The following is a 23,500-nucleotide window of genomic DNA, read 5'->3' as shown; positions in this document are numbered from 1 at the left end:
AGAATATACACTTTTTCTTTACTTGGTACAATTGAAAAAAAAAGATATTTCTCATTAAGATTGTCATGTGTTGGTGGGCAGCAGGGGATTTCATAAATGCTATGATGGTAATAAGAAGCTCGACCAGAGTTCGTCCGATCAAGCCAAAACCTTTCCTCCGATTTCAACTATTATGAAAAGTATTTCAGACCCATAACGCTTATTTCCTCTCCCTTCTACGAATAACCTGTTTCATATTGACCCATTTAGCACACTCTTGTTGGCCTATATTCTGGCATAGTGATATTTGTTAATGATATTCAGAGTTTGGACGAGAGGTCACTAAAGTGTGCGTAAACATCGCGCCCTCTACGACAATCTATGGAACTTACGACCCCATATACTAGTACGTCTAAATGTCGTGTGGTGGTGGTGACAATCAGGCTTAACCTCACGATACAGTGTTCAATGATTTTCTCAAAGTTACAAGTATATATTATATACACTACCGAACACTACTAAACCAAAACTAAAATGGGGCAATATTCTTTAACGGATTAATTGTATTTGTACAATACACAAGACTGAGTTTTATTGAATAAATGGGACATCAGTCCAAGAATTCAAGACTTTGATGGAATCAACAATAAAAATCCACACAGAAAGCCGCTGTAACTAGCTACGGTTTGTAAATATGTTTCCTTTGCAATATATAATACGCATACCAATTTCTAGTCTGTAAACGGTTTACCAGTCTCATTGAATCCCCTTTACACTCCTGAGTATTAAAAAAATCTTTGTAATACCTTGTAAATCTACTTGTTTGAAAAGTTCTGAGTAAAAACTATATTATTTTCTAGGTCAAACATTTCAAACACCTCATGGCTAACAGCAGATTATTTAGTCTCTGACTTGAAGGGCAATAGCTTGTTTTACATCTTAAAATAAAATAAAATGAGATAAAACAAAAGAACACAATATTTAAACTAGATTGAAACAAAATAAATTAAATTAAAATAGAATAAAATAAAATAACAATAAAATCATTATAAAAAAGGCCCTGAAATGTTTAAATTAGTGTTGATGTAACCATATAACAGAATTTACAAGTTTGAGAAAATATTGGCCATGCCTTATACCATAATTCATCGTCGGATGCCGTATAAGGGTTGACCGATCGCCGGGACTGGAAATCACGTGTACAAACCATATTGTTCTGATACTTTAGCATGTAAGTTGATAATGTAAAAGTTCTCCTCGCAAATCAAAAATCTTGTATTACATTTCCACTGATGAATCAGAATCGTAACCCGACGTTTCAACATCTGGTTTCTTAAAAGACACATGCTTGGTTGCCATAGAAACAAGCGTATTTGTGTCATCACTTAGCAACGAGTCTTGCAGTGAAGCATTGTCCCCTTGAAAATCAGTGTCTGGGTTGTCATAGTTATCAAACTGTTCTTCACTGTTCTCGTCCCGTTCAAAATCATCATCGTCTCTATCTCCAACTTCGTTGTCATCGTTACCGTTGATTTTCGGTAACTTTAGTGTTGCCATGGATTTTTCTTCATCTTCCTCTTGTAGTGACGTCATCAATGTTTCCTGAACGTCCTTAGTTCTTCGCCTAAACTGTCTCTTAGATTTGATTACTTTCGGTGGTTTATAGTAATCCATCATTTTGACGTCACCGAAAATCATTTTCATCTCGCTTTTCTTTGACTTTGCTTCTTTCGCCTTTTGAGGGCACTGTCCACACCTGCACGTAGCCACATGCGTAAAATACGAAAATGTGAATGCTCTACTCGTCCTCGTTCCCAGCATCCATGGTTCTTTTGGCAGTGCTCTACTTCTTGCAACTGCCAATGCCTTTATATAGGCCTGTCGATATGCATCCATGTTAGTGTTTGCATAAACGTCCGATGGCATTCTCTTAGCCTTTCTAAGTCCTGGCAAAGGTTTTTCTGCAGCCGTATCTTTTGGTTCGTCTGTGCCAACCGATGCATCCTTTCTACGCTTTGCGGCCTCGTCTCGCATTCTTTTCCTCAACCAAGCAGATTTCGTATAGCCGTGTCTTTGAAACCACAGCGTGTCTTGTGTTGGCTCTCGAGATAAACTATCCTCCACCTTTTCTGGTTCAGCCTCTTCTTCTTCATTTTCGGTTCTGTATGTACCAATTCCGGAGCTTGCCCTGGAAGAAGTCGGTGAGGGGAATGGACTGTCTTCCAAAGAAGTAGTTTGTCCACTGCTACCTCGACCAGAACTTCCTGACTTAAGCCGTTCAAGCAACGGTGTTTTCAATGGCGAGATCAGGAGAGGTCTCGTTCTTTCCGCTTCTTCATCACTTACTCGCATTCCCAGGTCCATTCCCTTCCCTTTGTCGTCATGTTTTAATTTTAGCCGTACAACAGGAGACGATTTGTTCCAGTTGCTCTGACCAGTTGGAATTTCCAATGGTTTAAGATTCCTCCCCTCGACATTTTGTTTGTTTCTTCTGGAGCGAGCGATGGCAACTTCCAGATTTCTGGTGATTTCGGTTTTCCTTGGTAATCTGTATGGCACATTTCTTGCGCCCTCACGCGATGAAATTTTCAACGCGTCACGCAAAGACTCTGAATTCTTCTGCAGTTGTTCTCCCAAGGGGCGCATGAGTGGGTGTTTTCCGTTAGTTCTGTCATTTTCTGAGTCATACTTCTTTGTTACAGCGGCTTTCTTTACGGTCACTAGGTTTCTTTTATTCGCATTCTGCTTATTCGGGAAATTCAGTTTATCAAGGTGATCGTATGCTTTCTCTTGCAACGTTCTTTTTTGCTTCGGGGCAACATTTTTATCATTTTCGTTTCTTGCTCCGAAATCTTCCCTCCTCTCTTGCCTTGAGAATTTGGCATCTAGTCCATCACTTACAAACTTTTGATGATACCGATTTCTGAAAAGCTGGTCAATTGGAAGATGATTTCTGTGAGGCTGGAAAAAAAGAGGAAAGTGAATAGGCGATAAGTTAAACTGTCGTGTCAAGACGATATTTTAATCAACGTAAATATCACTGCAGTCCATGTACAATTTACTACTTGGTGAAAAAACTGTGTAAAACAATTCTTCTACTATCTATTGCTGCTATGCTATTTTGTCCCAGACTACAGTAATACACACATACACACATTCACTCCTTGAGAATGGCGAGTGGGATTTAAAAATAATAATAATGTCAGTTATGATCGCTGAAATAGGGTTAGCCGCCCCTGTCTCTGTCTGTCTGTCTGTCTGCCTGCATGATGTATGTATGTATGTATGTATGCATGTATGTATGTATGTATGTATGTATGTATGTATGTATGTATGTATGTATGTATGTATGTATGTATGTATGTATGTATGTATGTACAAATCATTGAATGTCTCAAGTAAATCTAAGTGTGCCATCCGAATAGACAAAAACTTAAATCCTGTCACGTTGAGATTTTAGCGCCCAATGTGTGATTCCACTGTACTCGTTCACTATGTGTCCCATGCGTATAGCACAGTCCAGTGAGTATACATTCTCGGTGACGTGCACGTGCACGTTTTTAACTCTTACATTGACCGATAAATACGTAATCGCGTTATATCAAAAGCACTTATATCCAGCAATCATCACCTGCCTATTGTATATTTCCAAAAAATCAATTAAGAATCAAAATAGTGAAATGAAATCGACAATGAAATAATCGCTAAAAACACTAATGGCCTTTTCTGTTTAGTTGAAATGCAACAGACTCAACAATTGCTTTGAAAACTGCTATCGTTTCTCTGTCGTGATTCTAGACGGCTTTTAGTCTGTATTATGCCATTATGACAAGACCGCTTTACTAGATTAATTATTCACAATATTCTAGACTTTAAAAGGATGTAGATAATACGACATGGCTTTTTAGAGTATTTTTAGACCATAATTAACTCCTTTTACGTTTACCGTAGGGTTGCTAACCGCTGAATATCCACAGTCTGGTCGTCCACAGAAATACACAAATCGCTTCAATACGTATGCTGAAATGTTTAAACAATACATTCAGCAATGTTTGGCATTTTACTTATTCAAATATTTATCTATGAAATTATAATATTGTCCAACGTACTGCTTGTTGTCTTTCTTAGTAAAATCATAATACTTAGGTTAAGTGTATGTGGATCGAAATGAAATTATTCCCGTGACAAAAATGTTACATTAAATTTTATACCGCTACCCTTCGTGGAAAAAAAATCGGTCGATAAAAAACATTCAAGAAAAATTGAATCGTTTTAACATTCGTCAGAAATTGACTTAATAAGCACATATTTGTTCTTCGTTGTGACTTAAGTACAGACCACGTTTATTTACCTAATTAGTTTGATTTTGTATTCATAGCCGTGTGGTCATGCTTAATTTACACTTTCAGTTATTAACATATGACTGTTGCCATGGAATTTGAAATTTTAGCCTCTTCGTGTATGCGTCACACTTTCATGATGTTGTCATGGAATATTCTAATCGAAAATCAAATACGATATTGAAATAAATATCTGCTCTCTTTAGACCATAATTGGGAAAACCCAACAATTTCTTTACCAATTTCAACGAAAATAGACTTGACACAATAGCGTCCCATTATCGGTCGATTATAAGAAAACTATGCAATCTGATTAAAATGAAGGAGAATACTTGATTTAAAGGAAGGTGGTCATCGCGATGTAAAGACTGTAAGATACGTCGTGTTGTTTAGTCCTGTCAGACTTCTAAACAACTGTAAGATACGTCGTGTTGTTCAGTCCTGTCAGACTTCTAAACCACTGTAAGATACGTCGTGTTGTTAAGTCCTGTCAGGTTTCGAAGCCAAGATACGTCGTGTTGTTTAGTCCTGTCAGACTTCTAAGTCACTGTAAGATACGTCGTGTTGTTCAGTCCTGTCAGGCTTCTAAGCCAAGATACTCGTGTTGTTCAGTCCTGTCAGGCTTCTAAGCCAAGATACGTCGTGTTGTTTAGTCCTGTCAGACTTCTAAACCACTGTAAGATACGTCGTGTTGTTCAGTCCTGTCAGGCTTCTAAACCACAAGTAGTAGTTGGTAGCGTTGTACGAATGTCGTATCTCACAGACTACCCGATGTATAAACCAAAGAGAACATAAAGTACAGTATACGTGGAATTACGGTAAAGTAAATCCAGCCTTCTCCTTTATAAATTTTAAAATCAGATTTGGATAGTATATAGCGTCTTGTTTTGAAACAGTAAAGAATTTAGATTTTTTAAAAAATCGTGCTCGTAATGCCGGGGTGCACGTCTACTAAAAATAAATAAAATATAGTATTTATTGAGTTAATTACTTGATGAAAGGAATGAATTCAACACAAATAGAAATACTTTTGAATCACTTCAGAATCACTAAGGTAATTAAATAGTACTTACAAACGGTGGTAAATCAAGTTGCCCCGAGGCGTTGAGGAGAGCTGCGACTCGCCGCTGTTCATGCCGTACTTCACCAAGGTTCAGCGAGCTATACATCTCCTGTGAATAATAGAAGACGAGAACATCACTCAAGGGGGCTACTAAAATAACTGTTAGATGAAAGTTGCAGTCGTGGTATAGGTGATTTTACAATCGGGACCTGTAGATTGTATCTATACGGGGAGAAAGCGCACGATGTGTTTATGCGTAGAATATCATGTACTCCTGCAATTCCCACTGCACCTGTAACAAACTTACGCATGCGCAAAATAGCACTCTTTCTCCGCCAGTCATTATCGTACCATGCCACCTGTCTAAACTCTAAACTCACACCAACATAACACTGCCTTTATGAGAAGTGCCACCGATTGAAAGTGATGCTCAGTCTGTCCTGTTCGTATTTTTTAAGACCCGTCTGTGACATGACTGGTCCTTCACCTCATTTTGGTAGCACTTCGGTGAGAGTGAGTGAGACACTACCTAATACAATCGGAATCAGTGAAGTCACAATACAAACTAATGCCATAATTGTGTTCTCTCAGTTTTACTGCCCAACTCATTTTACGAGGAGGTATAAAGTTAGATCATTTACAATCGTTTAAAGATTAAGAAATCAAACAAATGGTAAAACTATTGTAAGCATATCGTATACGCTTAATAAAGAATGTAAAGACATAGCCTCTGCTCGATTGCCGTTTTAATGACGTCACGTCAAAACAGCAACAATCTCACCAGGCAATGAGTAGGGACCTATAGTGTCTGGCAAAGATAGTGTTACGTGTCTCAGACCCTAGTTTTTATTCCGGTCGACAATGTCTTGAAATTGTTTTTAAACGCCGGACACTTAGTTTGTGCATCATTCTGAGCACATGAAACCTAGCTGAAAAAAAACCATCGGTTGTTACATCTCAACAGGAGTAGTTTACCAAATACCGAGGATGTTCATTTGATATCATTATGTATAATGGACACTTTAATAGTCAAAGAATGAGGTGGATATCTTATAATGAGATTGGGTTAGCTGAAAAATACGCCATATTTCGGTTATCACAAAAGAACATACTTTTTCTCTGAAATGTATAAATTTACGTGATGATACATGGAGATCAACGCCTGTGGCATCCAGATTAATGGTTGACAGGTTGCATCAACGCGTAACCTGACGACATATAAAAGTACACTGGTGCTATTAAAGACCAGAAACTTGTGAGTGGTAGCCCATTTATTTTCAACCCCATCTTGACTTTTTCGATAGAAAACCCGATCTGTCTGTCTAAATGGTGGTTACAGTGGAATGCCAAATAATAGGTACTGTCTGGTTCACCATTGTATATCTACTGCCATGTTAAGTACCTGCATTACACTATCAATAGACTCATTTGAAAATGCTAGGATTCAATAAAAGCGTGATTCAAGTAGAACGGAATAGACACCACTATACTGCACGTACACAGGAAGATATAAACATAGGTACTATAAATGTATCTGAGTTATCTAAAGGCTGGCTAAGCTTGACTTCCTTTTGTCTGTGACGTATATGAGTTGTGTATTATGCATCTATTGTATTCGGTACAAATAATTCATGTGAGCAACTCTGACACAGTTTAGTAGTCGATACATCTAAGATCCGCATTCTGTTAATCTCCCTTTATTCGGTCGTTTTACGAGGACTAAGATCAAACAGCGAAGGTTCCGAGCGACGGTTTGGTCGGAGCATAAGACTCATGACAGTCGAAGCACAAGATAGTCATTCACAGGAGACATTGAAACAGAACGAGTGTGCTAAAAATTATGGGTAAGGTTATTGGGGTAAATAAAATTAACCCCCCCCCCCTTAAACGTTACTTTGATTAATGGTGTCACTGCCCCCCCCCTGATAGAAGAACGGTTGTAAAGAGTGTGACTATTATACTGGTTGCGGGCTAATTTGCGGTCCATTTTTACCAGCAGAACCGCAAAATAACGCTACTGTGTTGTCAATAATTCATTTAAGAACAGTTTTCAGCATAGTTATCATAGAATGGCGACACAGACGGTACAGGTACCATTCTTACACAACTGCCCGAGGCCAACTCCACACATATATGCTTTGTCTGACAGACTGCCAAATCAATTTTTCTTATTTTGTCAACAGGTTCAGAGTCGACTAACACATATTACTCTACGAGTAAACACTATTTGATGTGGGGTGCCACCGCGCAGTATTTTTCCCGCTATATCGATCGAATACCTGTGTCGTCAAATAGTCGAACTAAATTATAATGAAGTTAATTCAGTACGCTATACTGAAGAATAGAAATACAATTATTTTCTGTATTTACCCATCATTAAAAATAAAAGTGCTAGCGTGTATTATATTATATTGACAACTTCTCAAATGATGATTGCTCTTTTAATTATGAATACTGGTAAACAAAAAAATACCCAGACTATCAAAGTTGTCGCTCGCCTTTTTTGATGATGAATGAGTGCAATGGGCAAGGGTCTTTGTCGGGTTAATCAACCGATAATATCAGACATACCTGTCGATCCTTTGGTTTAGTAGAAGCACAGACTAGTAACCACGAGTTAATCCTTGTCAGGGTGTCACACTATTTTGTTTTGAAATTTTATGTTTACTCAGGATTAACGTTATCGATTGGTAGATTAATTCTATCGAGTATGATTTATGATATTATTGATAGTATGTTAAAGGGGCACAGTCGAGAGCTGAATTTTTTTTCTGTGGGATTTTTATACGAAGAATATACTGATGGAGAATAATGTACTCAGAGACTTAGCTATCTGACTCAACTTACAGGCCAGACGAACGACATTTTTCAAGCCAGCTGTCAAGTCTCCAGTCTGTTTATATCGCGATGTGTGGTTTAACTCCCCTGTTTTACTAACCGGTTAGTAAAACACACTAAAGCTAAATCCCAAGATCGTAATGTGAACAGGCTGCCAAGTCTCTGGGCTGTGGAGAATGCTTACGTATATAAACACATTTCATCAGTCGTAAATGGGATATCTGTAACATTATATCAAAGCAAACAATTCGTCGTTAGTCGATAACAAATTTTAGAGTACATCCTCCAAATTGACACCAAAATTATAGAAAACATTTATATTTCAAAACCAACCTATTTGGGTGATTTTACACTCAGACACAAATCAACATGAATTCGATACTTGATAAGTTTTATGTAAGTAATCATGAAGATGAAGACATCGTTATGATACATGTATCATACATTTAGTGACTGTGTACATTTCAACGTTAGTCTACATTCTTTTGAAAAAAATCCTCTATCCGTGTCCCTTTAAATCAAATTCGAAATGATGACAGCTTATAAATAATTATAATAAGAATTAATTTCCCCATCGACATTGTAGTAATAATATTACTTTATAGATTTGGTTGTTACGGTCCTTAAGATGTGTCTCTTAAGTATTCGTTTTGAACGGAAAACCACAAATTTATCAATCGTTCACCAGTATGACGCTGAAAGGACCATGGCATACGTAGTTCATAGATAAATAATTGAATGGGATGGTAGTGTACAGTCACAATCATCGTTCCGCCTATACTAATACCAGTATTTACTGATACTTAACGATCACGTTGTAAAATGATGTCGCCTACCTGCGATATTTTTCTCCTATTATAACCCATACACAGTAATCTACCTAGCGTCCAATAGTGGTCCTCAATTTCACCACAAGCCTGCTTCGTGCTTGAAGCCATTTCTTCGACAGGGACCGAGGCTTTCCTCCGGTAACTCATGTTTTTACTCAAGTTCGATATTCAGCTTCGACAACACCGCGACATTCGTGTACATTACGACTGAAGCTACGACTACAAATCTATCACTGTATCAGTACAGAGTTGGTACTCCCATTGAGTGAATTTAATGAAGTTAACCCAGTTTCTGAGCCTTCCTTTCACGATAGGTTAAAAGTCAATTTCTATAAAGCTCATATGAAATAAAGGTACAATACCTGAATGCGACGTGCTGGACTCAAAATGACACAGTTGATCAGCAAATCTAACAGGGAAGCTAACGTGAGATGTTTTCTCACTGTTGTTGAAATTATCCATGTGGAAGTCTTTGACAAATAAGCAAACCCCCTGTCAAAGAATTCGGATATTTTCGGTCCTTGAACAGAGACCCCTTGCCGATCGGTGGTACACCTAGCGTCCTTGCCTACCGATTGAACCCAGTTCGTTGTCTGGACTCTTGATGGTTGTGTGAGTAGTGCGGGACCGTTGACAACGTGCTCGGTCGAGAGCACTAACGTTTTTTTTTTATAACAATGTTAACGGGTCATGTGTAAAAACAGCGGAGAGGGTGATATGCGAGACGATGCTAACATGACGAAAGCATTTAATGTCATTCAAATGCAAAGATGTTTACATGAAGTTCTGCAAGTACGCTTCATGCTTCGTCAAATTGTTACAAAATACTTTTACTATGTGACGAGTCGCAGCTGCTCACTGGTTGCACACTTCATCTCTCCTCCTTTTCTACCATCGAACTGAGAGCTAGCAACTAATGGCTTTGGGAACATTTTGAACAATGATAATGGTTTCTATATATCCATCCGTGAAATCCATGAATAATTTTGTTTTTCACTTCCCCGCATCAAAATCGATTTAGACCCTTCTAGTTACCATCACAGTGAATGCTACCAAACTGTATGGATCGTATTTATATCCACTATCTTTTCAATGATTAAGGATTTTACAAATGCGGGCACAACACCAGACCACTACAGGAAGTGATGCCTAAAAGTGACGCGAATCGAATAAAGTACCAAGCTCAATTTAAAGAACTGTGAGGGTGGTCAATCCACAAACGTAACCATAGCAACGACATATTCTGTTAATTTAATATCCATGATGAATTAGGCTATATGGCTAATTAGGAGATAAATCCAAAGTCAGTAGTCTAGTTGCTATGGTAACAACGCTTGCCTCGGTACTTGTTAAAGACAGGTACGGATTTGTACAAGAATTTGCCATTAGGCAAAGTTACAGTTGTCAGTTTAGCTACACACATGTGTAGATTAGTTACTATGGTAACACATCACATGAGAATACAAGTACATTTGGTAACAATTAGAGTCCTGTCAACCTTTTAGATGCCCAGCTCAGAATTATTTTGAATTTTCCCTATCTGCATATTATTTATCAAATATATTGCAATTAAATGTTTATTGTTAATAAATCGGCATGTTAAGATTTGCCATGAAAAAGATTTGTTGTGCCAGGCACTGTTATTTATGTGACATCTCATGGACAAAGTGGTTATTGAAAGAGTAGAATACATAGCTATCGAAGAGAAACGTTCAATAGTATAATGTATTGATCGTTGACACAATTTGTCCAGGAATTTCATAGATTTTTGTGATACCATCATATAGCCTACTTTCTGTATCTCAAGTAAAGGGCTGATCACATGAAGCGTGAGCGCACAGCCACTTTGAAGCATGTACTTGATCGTACACTCACAAATGCGCACAACCATCAGCTTAGAAAAAACAAACGTGCAAAATTGCAAAGAAGAGACCAGTCTGGATGCCAATGTGGTATCGAATCATCTCTAACCCTGGGAGGGGGGGGGGTTCCTGAAGATTCGATAAAGGATAGCACTAGACTAAAAATAGACAAACATACGAATTTGTATACACAAGAACACACAAACAAAATCAATACAGGAAAATTGCTTGTTGTAAGGTTAACTGGTGTACCAATTCAGGAGTAAATTTACATGACAAAATTTGAAAACTGATGCGAATTGCAGTGAACCATACGTATTGTTGCAAATGATCCTAACAAAATTACGCAACCGGACTTAGAAATTACGTTGGAGTATATTCATTATATATACAAATAGAAAAAAGAAGAAGAAATCTTTGCGATAATAACAGCTTGGATAGTGTTTAATTCTATCTGCACCAATGTGACAGCAACTGGTAGAGAAATATTGTCACTCAGAAAGGAAAAGAATTGTTTATGTAATATCTGTATTGTATGTAAAGGGTGACTTACGAGATCGGAAGTCTCTGCATAGGATCGAGAGAACAGAGTTCGATATATTGTTGATTTAACTTCTCAATATATAGCTCCTGTTATGTTAACTAGAATACAGCTGCAGCGTAACATATACTGGATGACGTACACATTGAAAAAACGTCTCTGAGTCGGTTCGGTTAGATTCTCGCAGTTTGTAACATGACATGAACTGAAGCAATAGTACATTGAACGTAGTCCGAACTTGCATAAACCAACAATGTCACAAGTTAACAGCATCACACGCTATATTCATGATTCACGTTCAGCTGCATATGCCATTTTATGGTGAATGTATTGTGATGCAAAATAACCACGTCATCAGAACTTCATTAACTTACAGAAAAAAAGGAAATGACGGGAAAGGGCCCCTGGCTTAGTTTGTCCCTAGATGTGTTGATATATGCATTTGTAATGATTACATGTAATTACTGTTTGCACCTGAAGCAAAACATTTACATAGACTCGATTTTACGGTAAATAGAAAAGGTAAAATTGCATAATTAAGGGAACTAATTGTTGGAAGTAATACAAAAAACCACCTTTGAAAATCTGCCTTGCACAAAACTATTAAATATTGACAGTGCAAAACTGCAACGCTTCAGTTATCTTATAAGATGTTTCCCATGACGTCAATACCCGTTACCTAGGGTCCAAGCGTCCGGCAGGCAGTTTTTCCTAAAACGTGACGCCACCTTTATTGGAGATGGTAATTCTTTAAAAAAAATCAATAAAATTCCATTTTACTCCTACTAAAAGTTGACAAGCTAGAGTTCTAATGGAAATTCTACATTATTTGTACTTCCTGTGTAAGTTTAGCACAGTGATAGTAGCTAGTAGGATGTGACGTGACACAAAGACAACCCAAAATGGTCTAATTTAGAATTATTTGTAGTATTAAGTTATGCATGACAGTTGTAATTCATTATCAAATACAACCAATACAACCCATATATATATATATATATATATATATATATATATATATATATATATATATATATATATATATATGTGTGTGTGTGTGTGTGTGTGTGTGTGTGTGTGTATGTACGTACGTACGTACGTACGTGTGTGTGTATGTATGTATGTATGTATGTATGTATGTACGTACGTACGTACGTACGTACGTACGTGTGTGTGTGTATGTATGTATGTATGTATGTATGTATGTATGTATGTATGTATGTATGTATGTAAGTTATGTTTGTTTTTAGGTGATGATTTTATAGACGATGAAGGTACATAAGTACATTTCGTATGAATAGTTGTTTATAAATCCCCGTCAAGAATATTATGATATCTTGAAACTTTAAATAGGGCATAGAACCTAAATGTACTGAATGTACACCTTTATACAACGCATGCGTGTGATCCGAGTTCTGCACAGTACAGTTCACATTGCCCAGCAACGCAGTGTTACGCATGCTCAACCACCCGTAGTATTGTTCTAAGTACGTGTATCAACATTGTTCGTACATTATCGTGTAACAAGGCCACCAGTTTTACATTTCAAGATAATGAAGTTAGTTTGTAAATAATCACCCTTTACACTTCACTAGTTCATGACATTCAAATTTGGTCTTATTTTACTAGAAGTTAGACTCAGTCTGTAAGAATACGTCGTGTTGTTCAGCCCTATCAGGCTTGACGACAAATAAGGTCATTTGCATATTTAATGATTTGTGACGTCAGTGCTACGAAAGACAAAATCTTTACAGATTGAACGAACTTGCAGAGATTGATCACGTGAGCATTATGATCAAACGCTTAGTTTCACATCGAATGAACTGGGCACGGTTTTGCGCACAGTTGGCTTTCTATTTTGAATGCTTAGAATAACAATTACTTCAGATCTTCAAAGAGCAAGACCTGTTAGCACTGTAGTAATGTGATTTAAATACTAGTCAGTGTCTCCATTTTGTTTTTAAAAAACTCTACATTGTTGTCTATGAGATCTGTTTCATGTTTGACCATATACCCTCCCCTCCAGGGTTGAGGGTCTATGGTTTGACGCACTCAGATTTGGTATATATAAATTGAACGTAGACGGCACTACTACACGTACGTAGACGATTTACTTACGAATATCTCGCGTGATGACGTCGGGAGTGTACGTACGTTTTAGATTGTCATTTTCTTTTTGAAAAACGAAACTATCTTTTGCGTTTGTCACATACAAATGCTATGTTTTGTAGTAGGAGAAAAATGGTGTACGCGGCTGACTTCGATATACGAAATGAGCTGAGCTCCGGACTACTTAGCTAATACGAAATGATTTGAGCTCTGACTACTAAGCTAATCCATTTACATATCGGTCTGAGATTTGAGCAACGTTGTCTGCAATCAATTGCAACGTAGCCCCCTTCCCATATCTTGTACTTTTAAGCCAGAAGGAAGGAAAATCTTGTACACAACTTCCACGACGGTTGCAAACAACATCCAAAAGCCAGATAAGGAATGATTGAATTACGATTTGTTTTACCTTGGTTCCATGACCCACCGCCATCAAGTTGTGTTGTATTTGGATCATTCTGCACTGTTCGTAGTACGTCTTGATAGAAAAGTGTACTTTTTTGGGTCTTGCGTGGATTGTTTTTGGAACAGTCTCGACGACTTCACCCCATGTTACAGACATCTGGTACTAAGTTCTAACTTTACAACTTTCACGTAGCAGATATTGTGAGTTTTCGTGAAGTTATGCCGTGTCGATGAATTGTTTGCCGTCTATTCAAGGACTTACACCAGTATATGATCAACTATTTAAGTTCAAACTGTTCCCCACCAAAAATCGATAAATAGTTTCGTCTCCGAAACGATGACAGAATGGGCGGGAATTAATGACCCTTTTAATGGCTAAAATTGACCCTAACACAAGTCGTCAAAATGAACCAATATCGTCAGGATGTCAAGATATCTGACGATTTTTGGTTTTAGGATTATTTAAAATCCACATTCATTACAAAACATTGGCTGTTGTTGACGCAACAATAGCGTAAATCTATTTTAAAGTGATTTGTTTTTCAATCACATTTCTGACATGTGAGTTGACTCCATTGAGGACGGATTTGTTATAAATGTCAGGTTACGCTGAGGTCAATTTAAAGTGTCACATAAATAGATGCAAGTACGCCTCCATAATACAATTGTTCGATTGAAAGAAGGCAAACCAAAGTGCGAGGTCCACACTTGTCGACAACAGGTGAATATGTAGTGTGATACGTAGGGTAACCGATACATGCGATGCGCATGTCATCACGCACTACAAGTTTCTCCGAGTCGTCGGTACATTTCTCGTCTGATGATCTACCACATGGCCGTAAACAGAATCAGAATTTATGTAAGTTCATCACGTCAAAATATCGAAATGCTCATTATTGTTGTTTTTGAGAGAAATGTGTCATTTGTTAGATGTGAATTCAATACGTTGTGCTTGTTTGCAAAAAAACACCTGTTGATCCAAATACACAGCGCCACCTAACACTCACTTGTGGTTCGTTTCACAGACTCATAGCGCCACGTTTTACGCTAAATTCGTCAGAAACTCTCGAAGTGAAACAAACAGTGACTCAGAGATGGTTTAGTAAAACATTGTGTACATGAGTTGACCAGGTTTATCCTATTCTCATATTCAACCAAATATTTTCATGACACGTTCACATCTGTCGTACCCAACTATCATGGAGGATGAACCTCCACAAGGACTGCTGTCTAATAGCCTATATGAAACGAAGAATGGAAAACACAATTTCAAACCAGTTACATTGTACAAATATCTAATTAGTAACATGTAGATTGTATATATAGTTCAACACAATACCTTGACACAACTATGAATCGAAAAGTTCACAGTAACACATTCTTAGACTATATAAGCATTTATAAAGTCGAGTCACTAGGGTAAGCGTTTACTACTAAGGTGGAATGTTCTATAAAAATACCACTGACCATAACATGGAAATAACAAAAGGTTTAGTCACCAAGTCACTTCACTGTAATCCATACATGATTGCTACCCAATGACCTTTCTTATGGGGTCTACAAACCGTGTATGGTATCGAATGAAATGGGTCGACGAATTGTCTAAATACAAGATAATATTAAATAGTTATTTATAGTTTGCGCAAAATGTCGTTCGGTGTTTTATCTACTTAAGGTCACGTGGTTCTTGTTTTGATCGCTTTGAATTCGTTCATTGTCATTTTTGTCGTACAGAGGATATCTATGTGTATGCCATGGTGTGTGTGTGTGCGCGCGCGTGTGCGTGCATGCGTGCCTATATGCCTGCATGTCTGTCCGTCCGCGGTCGTCCGTCTGTCTACGCAAAACCGACCACCGCCCTTCCGCCCAGCCAGCTGTCTGTCTGTCTGTCTGTCTGTCTGTCTGTCTGTCTGTCTGTCTGTCTGTCTGTCTGTCTGTCTGTCTGTGTTTTCTCTGTGTATAAGTACAGGGACTTGTTTTGGTCTTTAACACTCTCAAGAAGCTCTCCACTCAAGACAATTCCATGACTGTGTGAAGTGTCGAAGTACTTCACTGTGAAAATTTTTTAATTTTAAGAAAAAAAGTACCTAATTGATTAAGAAATACTATTGCATTGAAGGAGTGGGGCCTGGAATTTAGAGCAGAAGAAAAGGGAGTGAGAGAGAATGAAATAAAAAAAGACACGTGATTACCGAGATTGAAAGACAAAAGATATGAGGGGGGTATACACAGTCAGAGCGGCAAGAAACGGTTAAGAAAGAGAGACAGACATAGAGAGTGGTACGGAAAGAGAGAGAGTCAAACTCTATATAAACAAAAACAGCGTTGTGAACAAATTTGACAAGTGTTATTCTATGGTTATATGTTACTATGTTATCATTGATATGGTAACACAAATCAGTGACATAACTGTTAATAATGCATTTTACTGTCTGTAACAATATGTACTTAATTTTGGATCATTACAAATTCAAAGCTCTCAAATACAAGAAAGGGCGTTCATGATTACGCCTAAGCCTTGCATAACAGTTGTCCAAGCTACTAAACCTTGCTCTAAATATGATAATGACTTCAGTCGTATAAATAAGCAGTGTCAGTGTTTGAACATGAACCATAGATCTTGGTTGAGTGGTAAGAAAAGAGATTAGAAAGGCAATTAAGGACTGGCAAGAAGAATGAGACCTCTATATTCTAATTGACAATTGGTAATCTTCTTTAAAACCATTGTTTATTGCCTATTGTAAGTGTCACCGTGGATAGGGTGATTTGAATACCAACAAGAAGGATGAATTTGAAGTGTTTGTCTTTGTTCAATAAAATTACTACTTTGAAAACTTGAAATCACACACTGACCGTTATGTAAACTATGATAAAGGAGGATAAAGGTGACAGTTAATAGCTTGTCCAGAACATTGTGATGCTAACTTCCACAGGCAAATTAGTACAATTACTATACATTTACAAAAAATCACACATATTAATTCGAGTGCCTGTGCTAGTACATATGTACATACACAATGCTATTAGCTAAACGTAACTTCCATTTTAGCATAGTTTCGAATTTTGATTTTGGGTTCTTGTTGGCAAAAATTAAATCAATGGTATTTGTGACCCAATTTGAAAGTTATCACAGACAAGTTAAACTTTGCTTAGCATAGTAACATTATTTTTTTCAGTAGGTTACTATTGGCTAATTATATTTTCAATAATCGAACACGAATATTTAGTTGATGGTCCCTTTCTGTTTTTGCTTCCTTGCGTCCTTTTCTAAAAAATAAAAATAAATTTACGTTGTCCGCGATAAATTTGCTATAGAACATCAACATTGTTAGACCACAAAAATGTTGATATTCCAGATTAGGGAAAACGTGAATGTTCAATATGGTGTTAAACTTGACGGAAGTCCTAGCACAGGGACTTACCGTGGTATTAAGCTATCGTTCGTGGTTTGTACGGTAGCTGGAGATAGTAAGACCATGACCAGTATCTGTGCTACTGAAATCCATGACTCTAGTATTTCTCTGATCGTTTTAGACACGGTAGTATGAGACGCTTCGATTAAAAAACCCGAAAACTATCAAAGAAATCCTTTTGCTATACGTGATAAGTCTTTTCAGCAATAGTAAATTGATCGTTTCATAGCGTAAGAAGTTCGTTACGCTGGAGACGTCAACAAGTCGCTATGTTGACGACCAGTTACATCGCCAATCACCGAATGGAACAGACGTGAATGGTACATAAAGTAATGTCCCCGAGTTAACTAGTGGTCATTTAGTCTATCAGCCAAAAAGTATTTCTTTTTATCTCGATTTGTATACGAAGTTATTCACCGCAGTTATACTTTTGTCAATTTAACGTGCACAAGACTGTCCCCGTCGGCATGGTTTACCTCTCCTGCCTGAAACTCCAGCCAGCATATTTTTGACGGCAGGTAAATACCTGAGTGACCCATTTGCAAATACTGTTGACAAAAAGCAAACTTTCATGTTGAATTACGTAAATTTTAGGCCATAGAGATTAAAGTCCTCGAAATCAGCTTGTAATCGGATTAGCAATCTGCTATTGGTAGTGATTTCTTAAACTGTTGCACGTCTTGGGTTTAAATTTCATAAACTTACTTGGCCCAAGCGTATCTCAAATCCGCCATAGTGTATGTAAGGCATACAGTTACAATGTACTAGTATACTCACAAGGGTGAACGCAAAGTCCTCCACTCCCATGATTTGCCAAAGTTGGGGCAGCTCCTCGAAAAACCATCCTCCCTCATCCATATTGACCAGAAAACTTTCAGACATTTTGTATGTTTCAATCCAGCAAAATTTTAACCATTTTTTTGTTAGGAAAATGGCGACGAAGCGTTACCGGAGCAGCGGCTCAAGTAGCCCCGTAATATGATAAAGCATGCGTAAGATACGGTGAATAAGAAAACACACTTGTTATGCAAAATAGCTGAGATATTTGACAATACTGGACAGTTTTAGTAACTGTAGCTGGAGTGTCCATGAAGCTGAAGAAAGAAAAGAACTTTATCAGGACCCCGAGGTCTACAGGCAGTTTGAAGCGCCCTCTTCACTTGCATAACACTTGCTTACTACCGTGTAATGTCCCCGGTAATGTCACACATGATATCGACAAAACTAAGGACGCCGAGTACATACTTAGTTTTGCAAATCTTTTTATCTACAGATCACGTAGCATGAAGACTGGAAACATCAAAACTGTACGTGTAATTTTTATATTAATTAATACAGCCTGAAATGTTCTTTTTAAATATTGAGAAACGTACAAAACCTGCACTTGTTTCGGAATTATCATTTTTTAAATTTTGCTTTTTATCATGTTTATGATGGTGAAGCCATGGTTCCTCTATCACTGACTGCGATTACGCATACTTCATTTCGACATGATAGACTTCACAACCCGGGTTCAAAAAGTGAAAAAGAAGTCACCTAAACGTTCTTTATTGGAATAGCTGGCAATAAATAGACTTTGCAAACAATTAAATCTTATTAAAATATGTCTTCCTTCTTCCTGATTTATTTCAAAATGACCACCAGTCCAGTAAACATGTTACAACATTCCCACATTTTTTGATTATTTGATCGTTCATGCATTCAACATGTTACACAGAGTCCGGTCACGGGTTGCTATACCTCTTACCAAACAAAAACAAATATTCAGAATAAAATATATCGCTCGGTTGATCATGCACGAAACAAAATGCTAGAATTACTGTGAGTTGTTTTCGATAGAGGGTGTGCACTATACATACATGTATCATGGAGTGTATACAGCTACAGGGCGGTACAATATATACGTATGCAAATGTACCGCCACGATTTACGATTCTCTTGCTACGCCAACGGGGAATCGTTACATATGTAAAATCGCCCCCAAAAGTTGTAATTGTGCCATACTTCTATAAGTGGGTTCCGTTGAAATGACCCCCCATCCTAAAGATCTGTCAACGGAATTCTCCCGCTCGAGTCTCGAAATTGACTTTGAAGCACATCTTCATTTTGGCCTTGAGTTGTGGAAAGAATCTTTCCGAATTAATGGAGGAAAATTAGTAAAAATTGATTTCATTTAACAAAGGAATGGCATCATTTCCGAAAAACATTCTATTGTTCGATAATATAGGTGTATCGATATAAGTTTGTCTGTCTACTATCGATCTACAGATGCATTCTTTTAATACCAGGCGTGTGCACTGTTAACATTGCGGTGCATCACGGGTAATGACATAGCGACGATTTTTCACAGGTGACTAGTTCATTTGATTCACACTGTTGTGTTTGAATACCAAAGAGTAGAAAGCTATACACAGTTTCATACTCTGGGCGTTGTTTATTGATTAGTTCGCTAAATCACACACATTCTTGTCTTTGGTATGACTGTTTAATTATTTGTTTCAGGTCCTTGAAAGATGGTGTCCAAAGATGTTAAACAGAGAGTGTTTAAACATGGTGTGATTGTTAACTTTGACCACAGACAGTTCCCTCCACTGTCTATAATCTACTATATTCGTTGACAAAGTGTTGTCCACTCACGACAACAATACTTGTTCATCAATTACGACCTAAGACACATACACAGACATGCTCTAGAAACCTTTGTCTCAATACATTGTACTTCAGACGACAGTCGTCTGTTGTATTACAATACAAAATTCAACTGAGAGAATTCTGTAAACCTTGCTATTTTTGTCACTAGAAACTTTTTGAGATTTTACAGTCTTCAGCTAGTTCTCAAAGACTAATTGTTTTACTAATTACCAGTCTGGTACATTGTGTTTATATACAGTCTTGCATTTTCGTCACTACAATATGTTTGTGATTTTTTTCCTAGGGAAGTAGGTGAAAAGAAGTCTGTAGCGAGATTTCCCAGGTTTACAGTACAGTTTTTTATTCACATGTAAGTCTAACCCAAAACTGTTTTATAGTACGAATCATATATTAAACGTTGGTGTTATTGTAAGGAATTCAGGCATTAGCAAGTATAGCCTAGAAACTTGCTTATCTGATTTTATAGACGTGAAAGTTTTTTCAAGCCAGATAACCAACTTGAATACTAAGTCAGCGAGATGAGTGGAAAACATTGTCTGGTATCATCACAGGTAAAACATGTACAGCTATTTCTAGATTCAAGCCTGAGGGATATTCGTTGTAGCACACACACAGAGAGAATATTGATGACTATGGTTGTAAACCTCGCTGTAACATTTCCTGATTTTAGTCTCACTTCATTAATGCTAGTTTTGTATTGTGGTGTTACTATTCCACTGATTTCACCGCCTGCACATTGGAATGCAATACTATTGGAACAGTCACCAAGTATTTGGTCAGGAATACCTTTCTGATGTACGGCAATGAAATAAAACAAATGATTTTAGTTGCGATACATCAACAGATTCTATCGGCATGAACATTTCAATACAACATTATTGGACCAACAATAAAAGTTTGTTTATGCTGCGGGGGAGAGCAGAATTCAGACAAGGTCCCAGATTGTATGTCTTGGAGCAACACTAACTCAAACTGTGTTGGATTTGTGACCAGTATTGTGTATTGTTGTTTGTTTGTTTGTTTGTTTGTTTGTTTGTTTGTTTGTTAAACGTGTCCTATGTGGACTTATTTTTATCAGATTATAACCACAGTTCTTAGAGAAGTTTATAAACAACGAGCCACATCCAGCCCCCTGGCTTATGAGACACAAAGTATAAAAATAAAATAAAATAAATAAAAACATAGTTGTCATAATTAAGTCTCAGTTGTAGATGGTGTGTTTGCTGCCATTGGACGTTTGTGATATCAATGTGAAATTTTGTCATTACGCTCTTAAATTTAGCATATGTATTAATATGACTAAAGTTTGGCGTTAAAGTTATTATCTTATATGTTAATAATTTCCTAACAAAAAAGGGTACTTTATCCACCGGTAAATTTTGGCAAAAGTCACATTTTCTGTCTCCGACTTCAAGACCGGCACAAGCCTGTTTCTGTTTTAAATGGGAGTATATGCCCAGCCTCCGACGTTCTAAATTGAGGCAAACATCCCCCTTATACATAATTTTATTTTTCATGAAATCTTTTTAAAACTAATATAATATGTTGGGTTTTGTAATTATTTCTGATTCCCATTTGTTAACATGAACATTTCTTAAAAATGCAAGTGGCAAATTTATGTTCTAAACCTAATTCTGAGAAAACTGAAGCACATCATGACACTAATTTTTTGATTCACGAAATTTGGTAAAGTGACACTGAAACTTTCAATTTGTAATCCTGAAATCTCACAGCTTCAGTAACCTTTTCCAAGATATTATAAGTTTCCGGTGAAGTTCTGAGTTTGCAGATCCCATAGTATATAGTTGTAATTATCAACACAAAACTTAGTCAAAAAAGTGTGTTTCCGATAGCCAGAGCGACCCTAGCCCCCGACCATACACAGTTTTTTGTATTTAAAAGGTAAAAATGGTAGTACTTTACTGCTATATCCGTGTACACCTTTATCATCTGTGGTCACTTTAAAGACATTATTACAGAGAGAAATCAGTACAGTCGACGTCTGTATAACGTGTCCGTCTATTTAACTTATAATTGTCTTCATTTACTTATTGTACACCTTATTAAACTCTCGAAGAAATCTTTAAGAAATTAAATTAAAATAATATAAAATTCCGACCTACCTACCCTATTTTCTGAAGTCATGTTAGGATACAAACTTTTGTTTTGTCGCAAACTTTTGAACTACAGACAATAAAACTTCACTCTTACCCGATTTCTAATGGTCACCATTGTTTATTCACTCTTAGACTACTTCCTGGTTCGTCTTCATATTAATCAGAAGTTCAAATTCTGAGTCAGAATTCCACATGTCCATTTTGTTTCAGGGTCAACACGACGCCTTAAAATTCCATCGGAATTGTCTGTCTGTTGATGGCTACCGCATACACGCTGACAAAATCAACCCTGAGAAATCAAAGCAAAGAATTTAGTGTTAAAATGTAGTCACTTTGTTCGCATTTCTTCTTCTGTAATCGATGAGTTTTGAAACTAGAAAGAGTGTTTATGCCCTGAACACAGTATCACGCGTACGATAACGAACATTACACGTAGTTGATATCTGAACTAGTAAAAGACACGTATCACTTACAATACATACGGACGGATAAACATCTCGGAGCTGCAGTATTGTGTAGCTTGAGTAATGGACGGTAACACACAATGGCACAAGAGCGGTGTGTTAGTGACACTGCTATGCGTAAGACAAGTTACAGCAGGCTCATCGCCCCAGGGCTATGGTGTATGGACACTCTCACGCTCTGACGTCACGAAGCTATGCTAAGAAGTCGAGATTAATAGCGTCTACAGAAGAGGTAAACTAATAAGCATTTTTGTGGGACGATTGTATCACCAAGATGGTTTATGAAAGTGTTTCCGGGTTGAGAGGTTCTGAATGTTGTTGATTTTTACAAGTGTGATGATGTACGTATATAGAGTTACATTTTGCAAAACGAATCACGTGATGATTCCTGAAAGTTATCGATGCAAGGCTGCCTTCATGGAATAAAAATCTAAATGCACCAATGTTTGAGTGTCGGTCTTCAATAAACACTTGATGTAATACTAGAAATAGATTTAACGGATTCCTATTCTTATTATTAGTAATAATGAAATATATGCTGTTCATGTCTCTCAGTCTTGATTTTTGTCAGTATGTGTCTGTCTGTCTGTCTGTCTGTCTGTCTGTCTGTCTGTCTGTCTGTCTGTCTGTCCGTCCGTCAGTCAGTATCTTGTCTGCTCCACGGAAAGGGTCGCGTATTTTCAATGTGGAATGGCCAAACTACCCACCCCATATATATATATATATATATATATATATATATATATATATATATATATATATATATATATATATATATATATATATATATATATATATATATATATATATATATAACCTCAGTGTAAAGTTATATATTTATGAAAATTACTGGATCTGTAAATAATCCAGGCTATCGTCAACGGATC

General features: G+C 37.1%; 1 protein-coding gene across 1 annotated transcript in view; it reads right to left on the bottom strand.

Annotated features, from left to right (window-relative positions):
* LOC144447412 (uncharacterized) overlaps positions 1-22,546 on the bottom strand; it is a 23,352-nt gene extending 806 nt beyond the window's left edge. The window contains exons 1-3 of the mRNA XM_078137428.1: positions 22,244-22,546; positions 5,393-5,491; positions 1-2,940 (exon numbers count right to left, since the gene is read on the bottom strand). The exon at positions 1-2,940 is cut by the window's left edge and continues 806 nt beyond it. Coding sequence (XP_077993554.1) covers positions 1,258-2,940; positions 5,393-5,491; positions 22,244-22,264 — 1,803 coding nt within the window. The 5' untranslated portion in view covers positions 22,265-22,546 and the 3' untranslated portion in view covers positions 1-1,257. The remainder of the gene's footprint in view (positions 2,941-5,392; positions 5,492-22,243) is intronic.
* Between the last annotated feature and the right edge of the window lie 954 nt (positions 22,547-23,500).

The sequence above is a fragment of the Glandiceps talaboti genome, chromosome 16, assembly GCF_964340395.1.
Source record: "Glandiceps talaboti chromosome 16, keGlaTala1.1, whole genome shotgun sequence".
Lineage (NCBI taxonomy): Eukaryota > Metazoa > Hemichordata > Enteropneusta > Spengelidae > Glandiceps > Glandiceps talaboti.
This window is presented reverse-complemented; position numbering and strand designations above follow the sequence as displayed.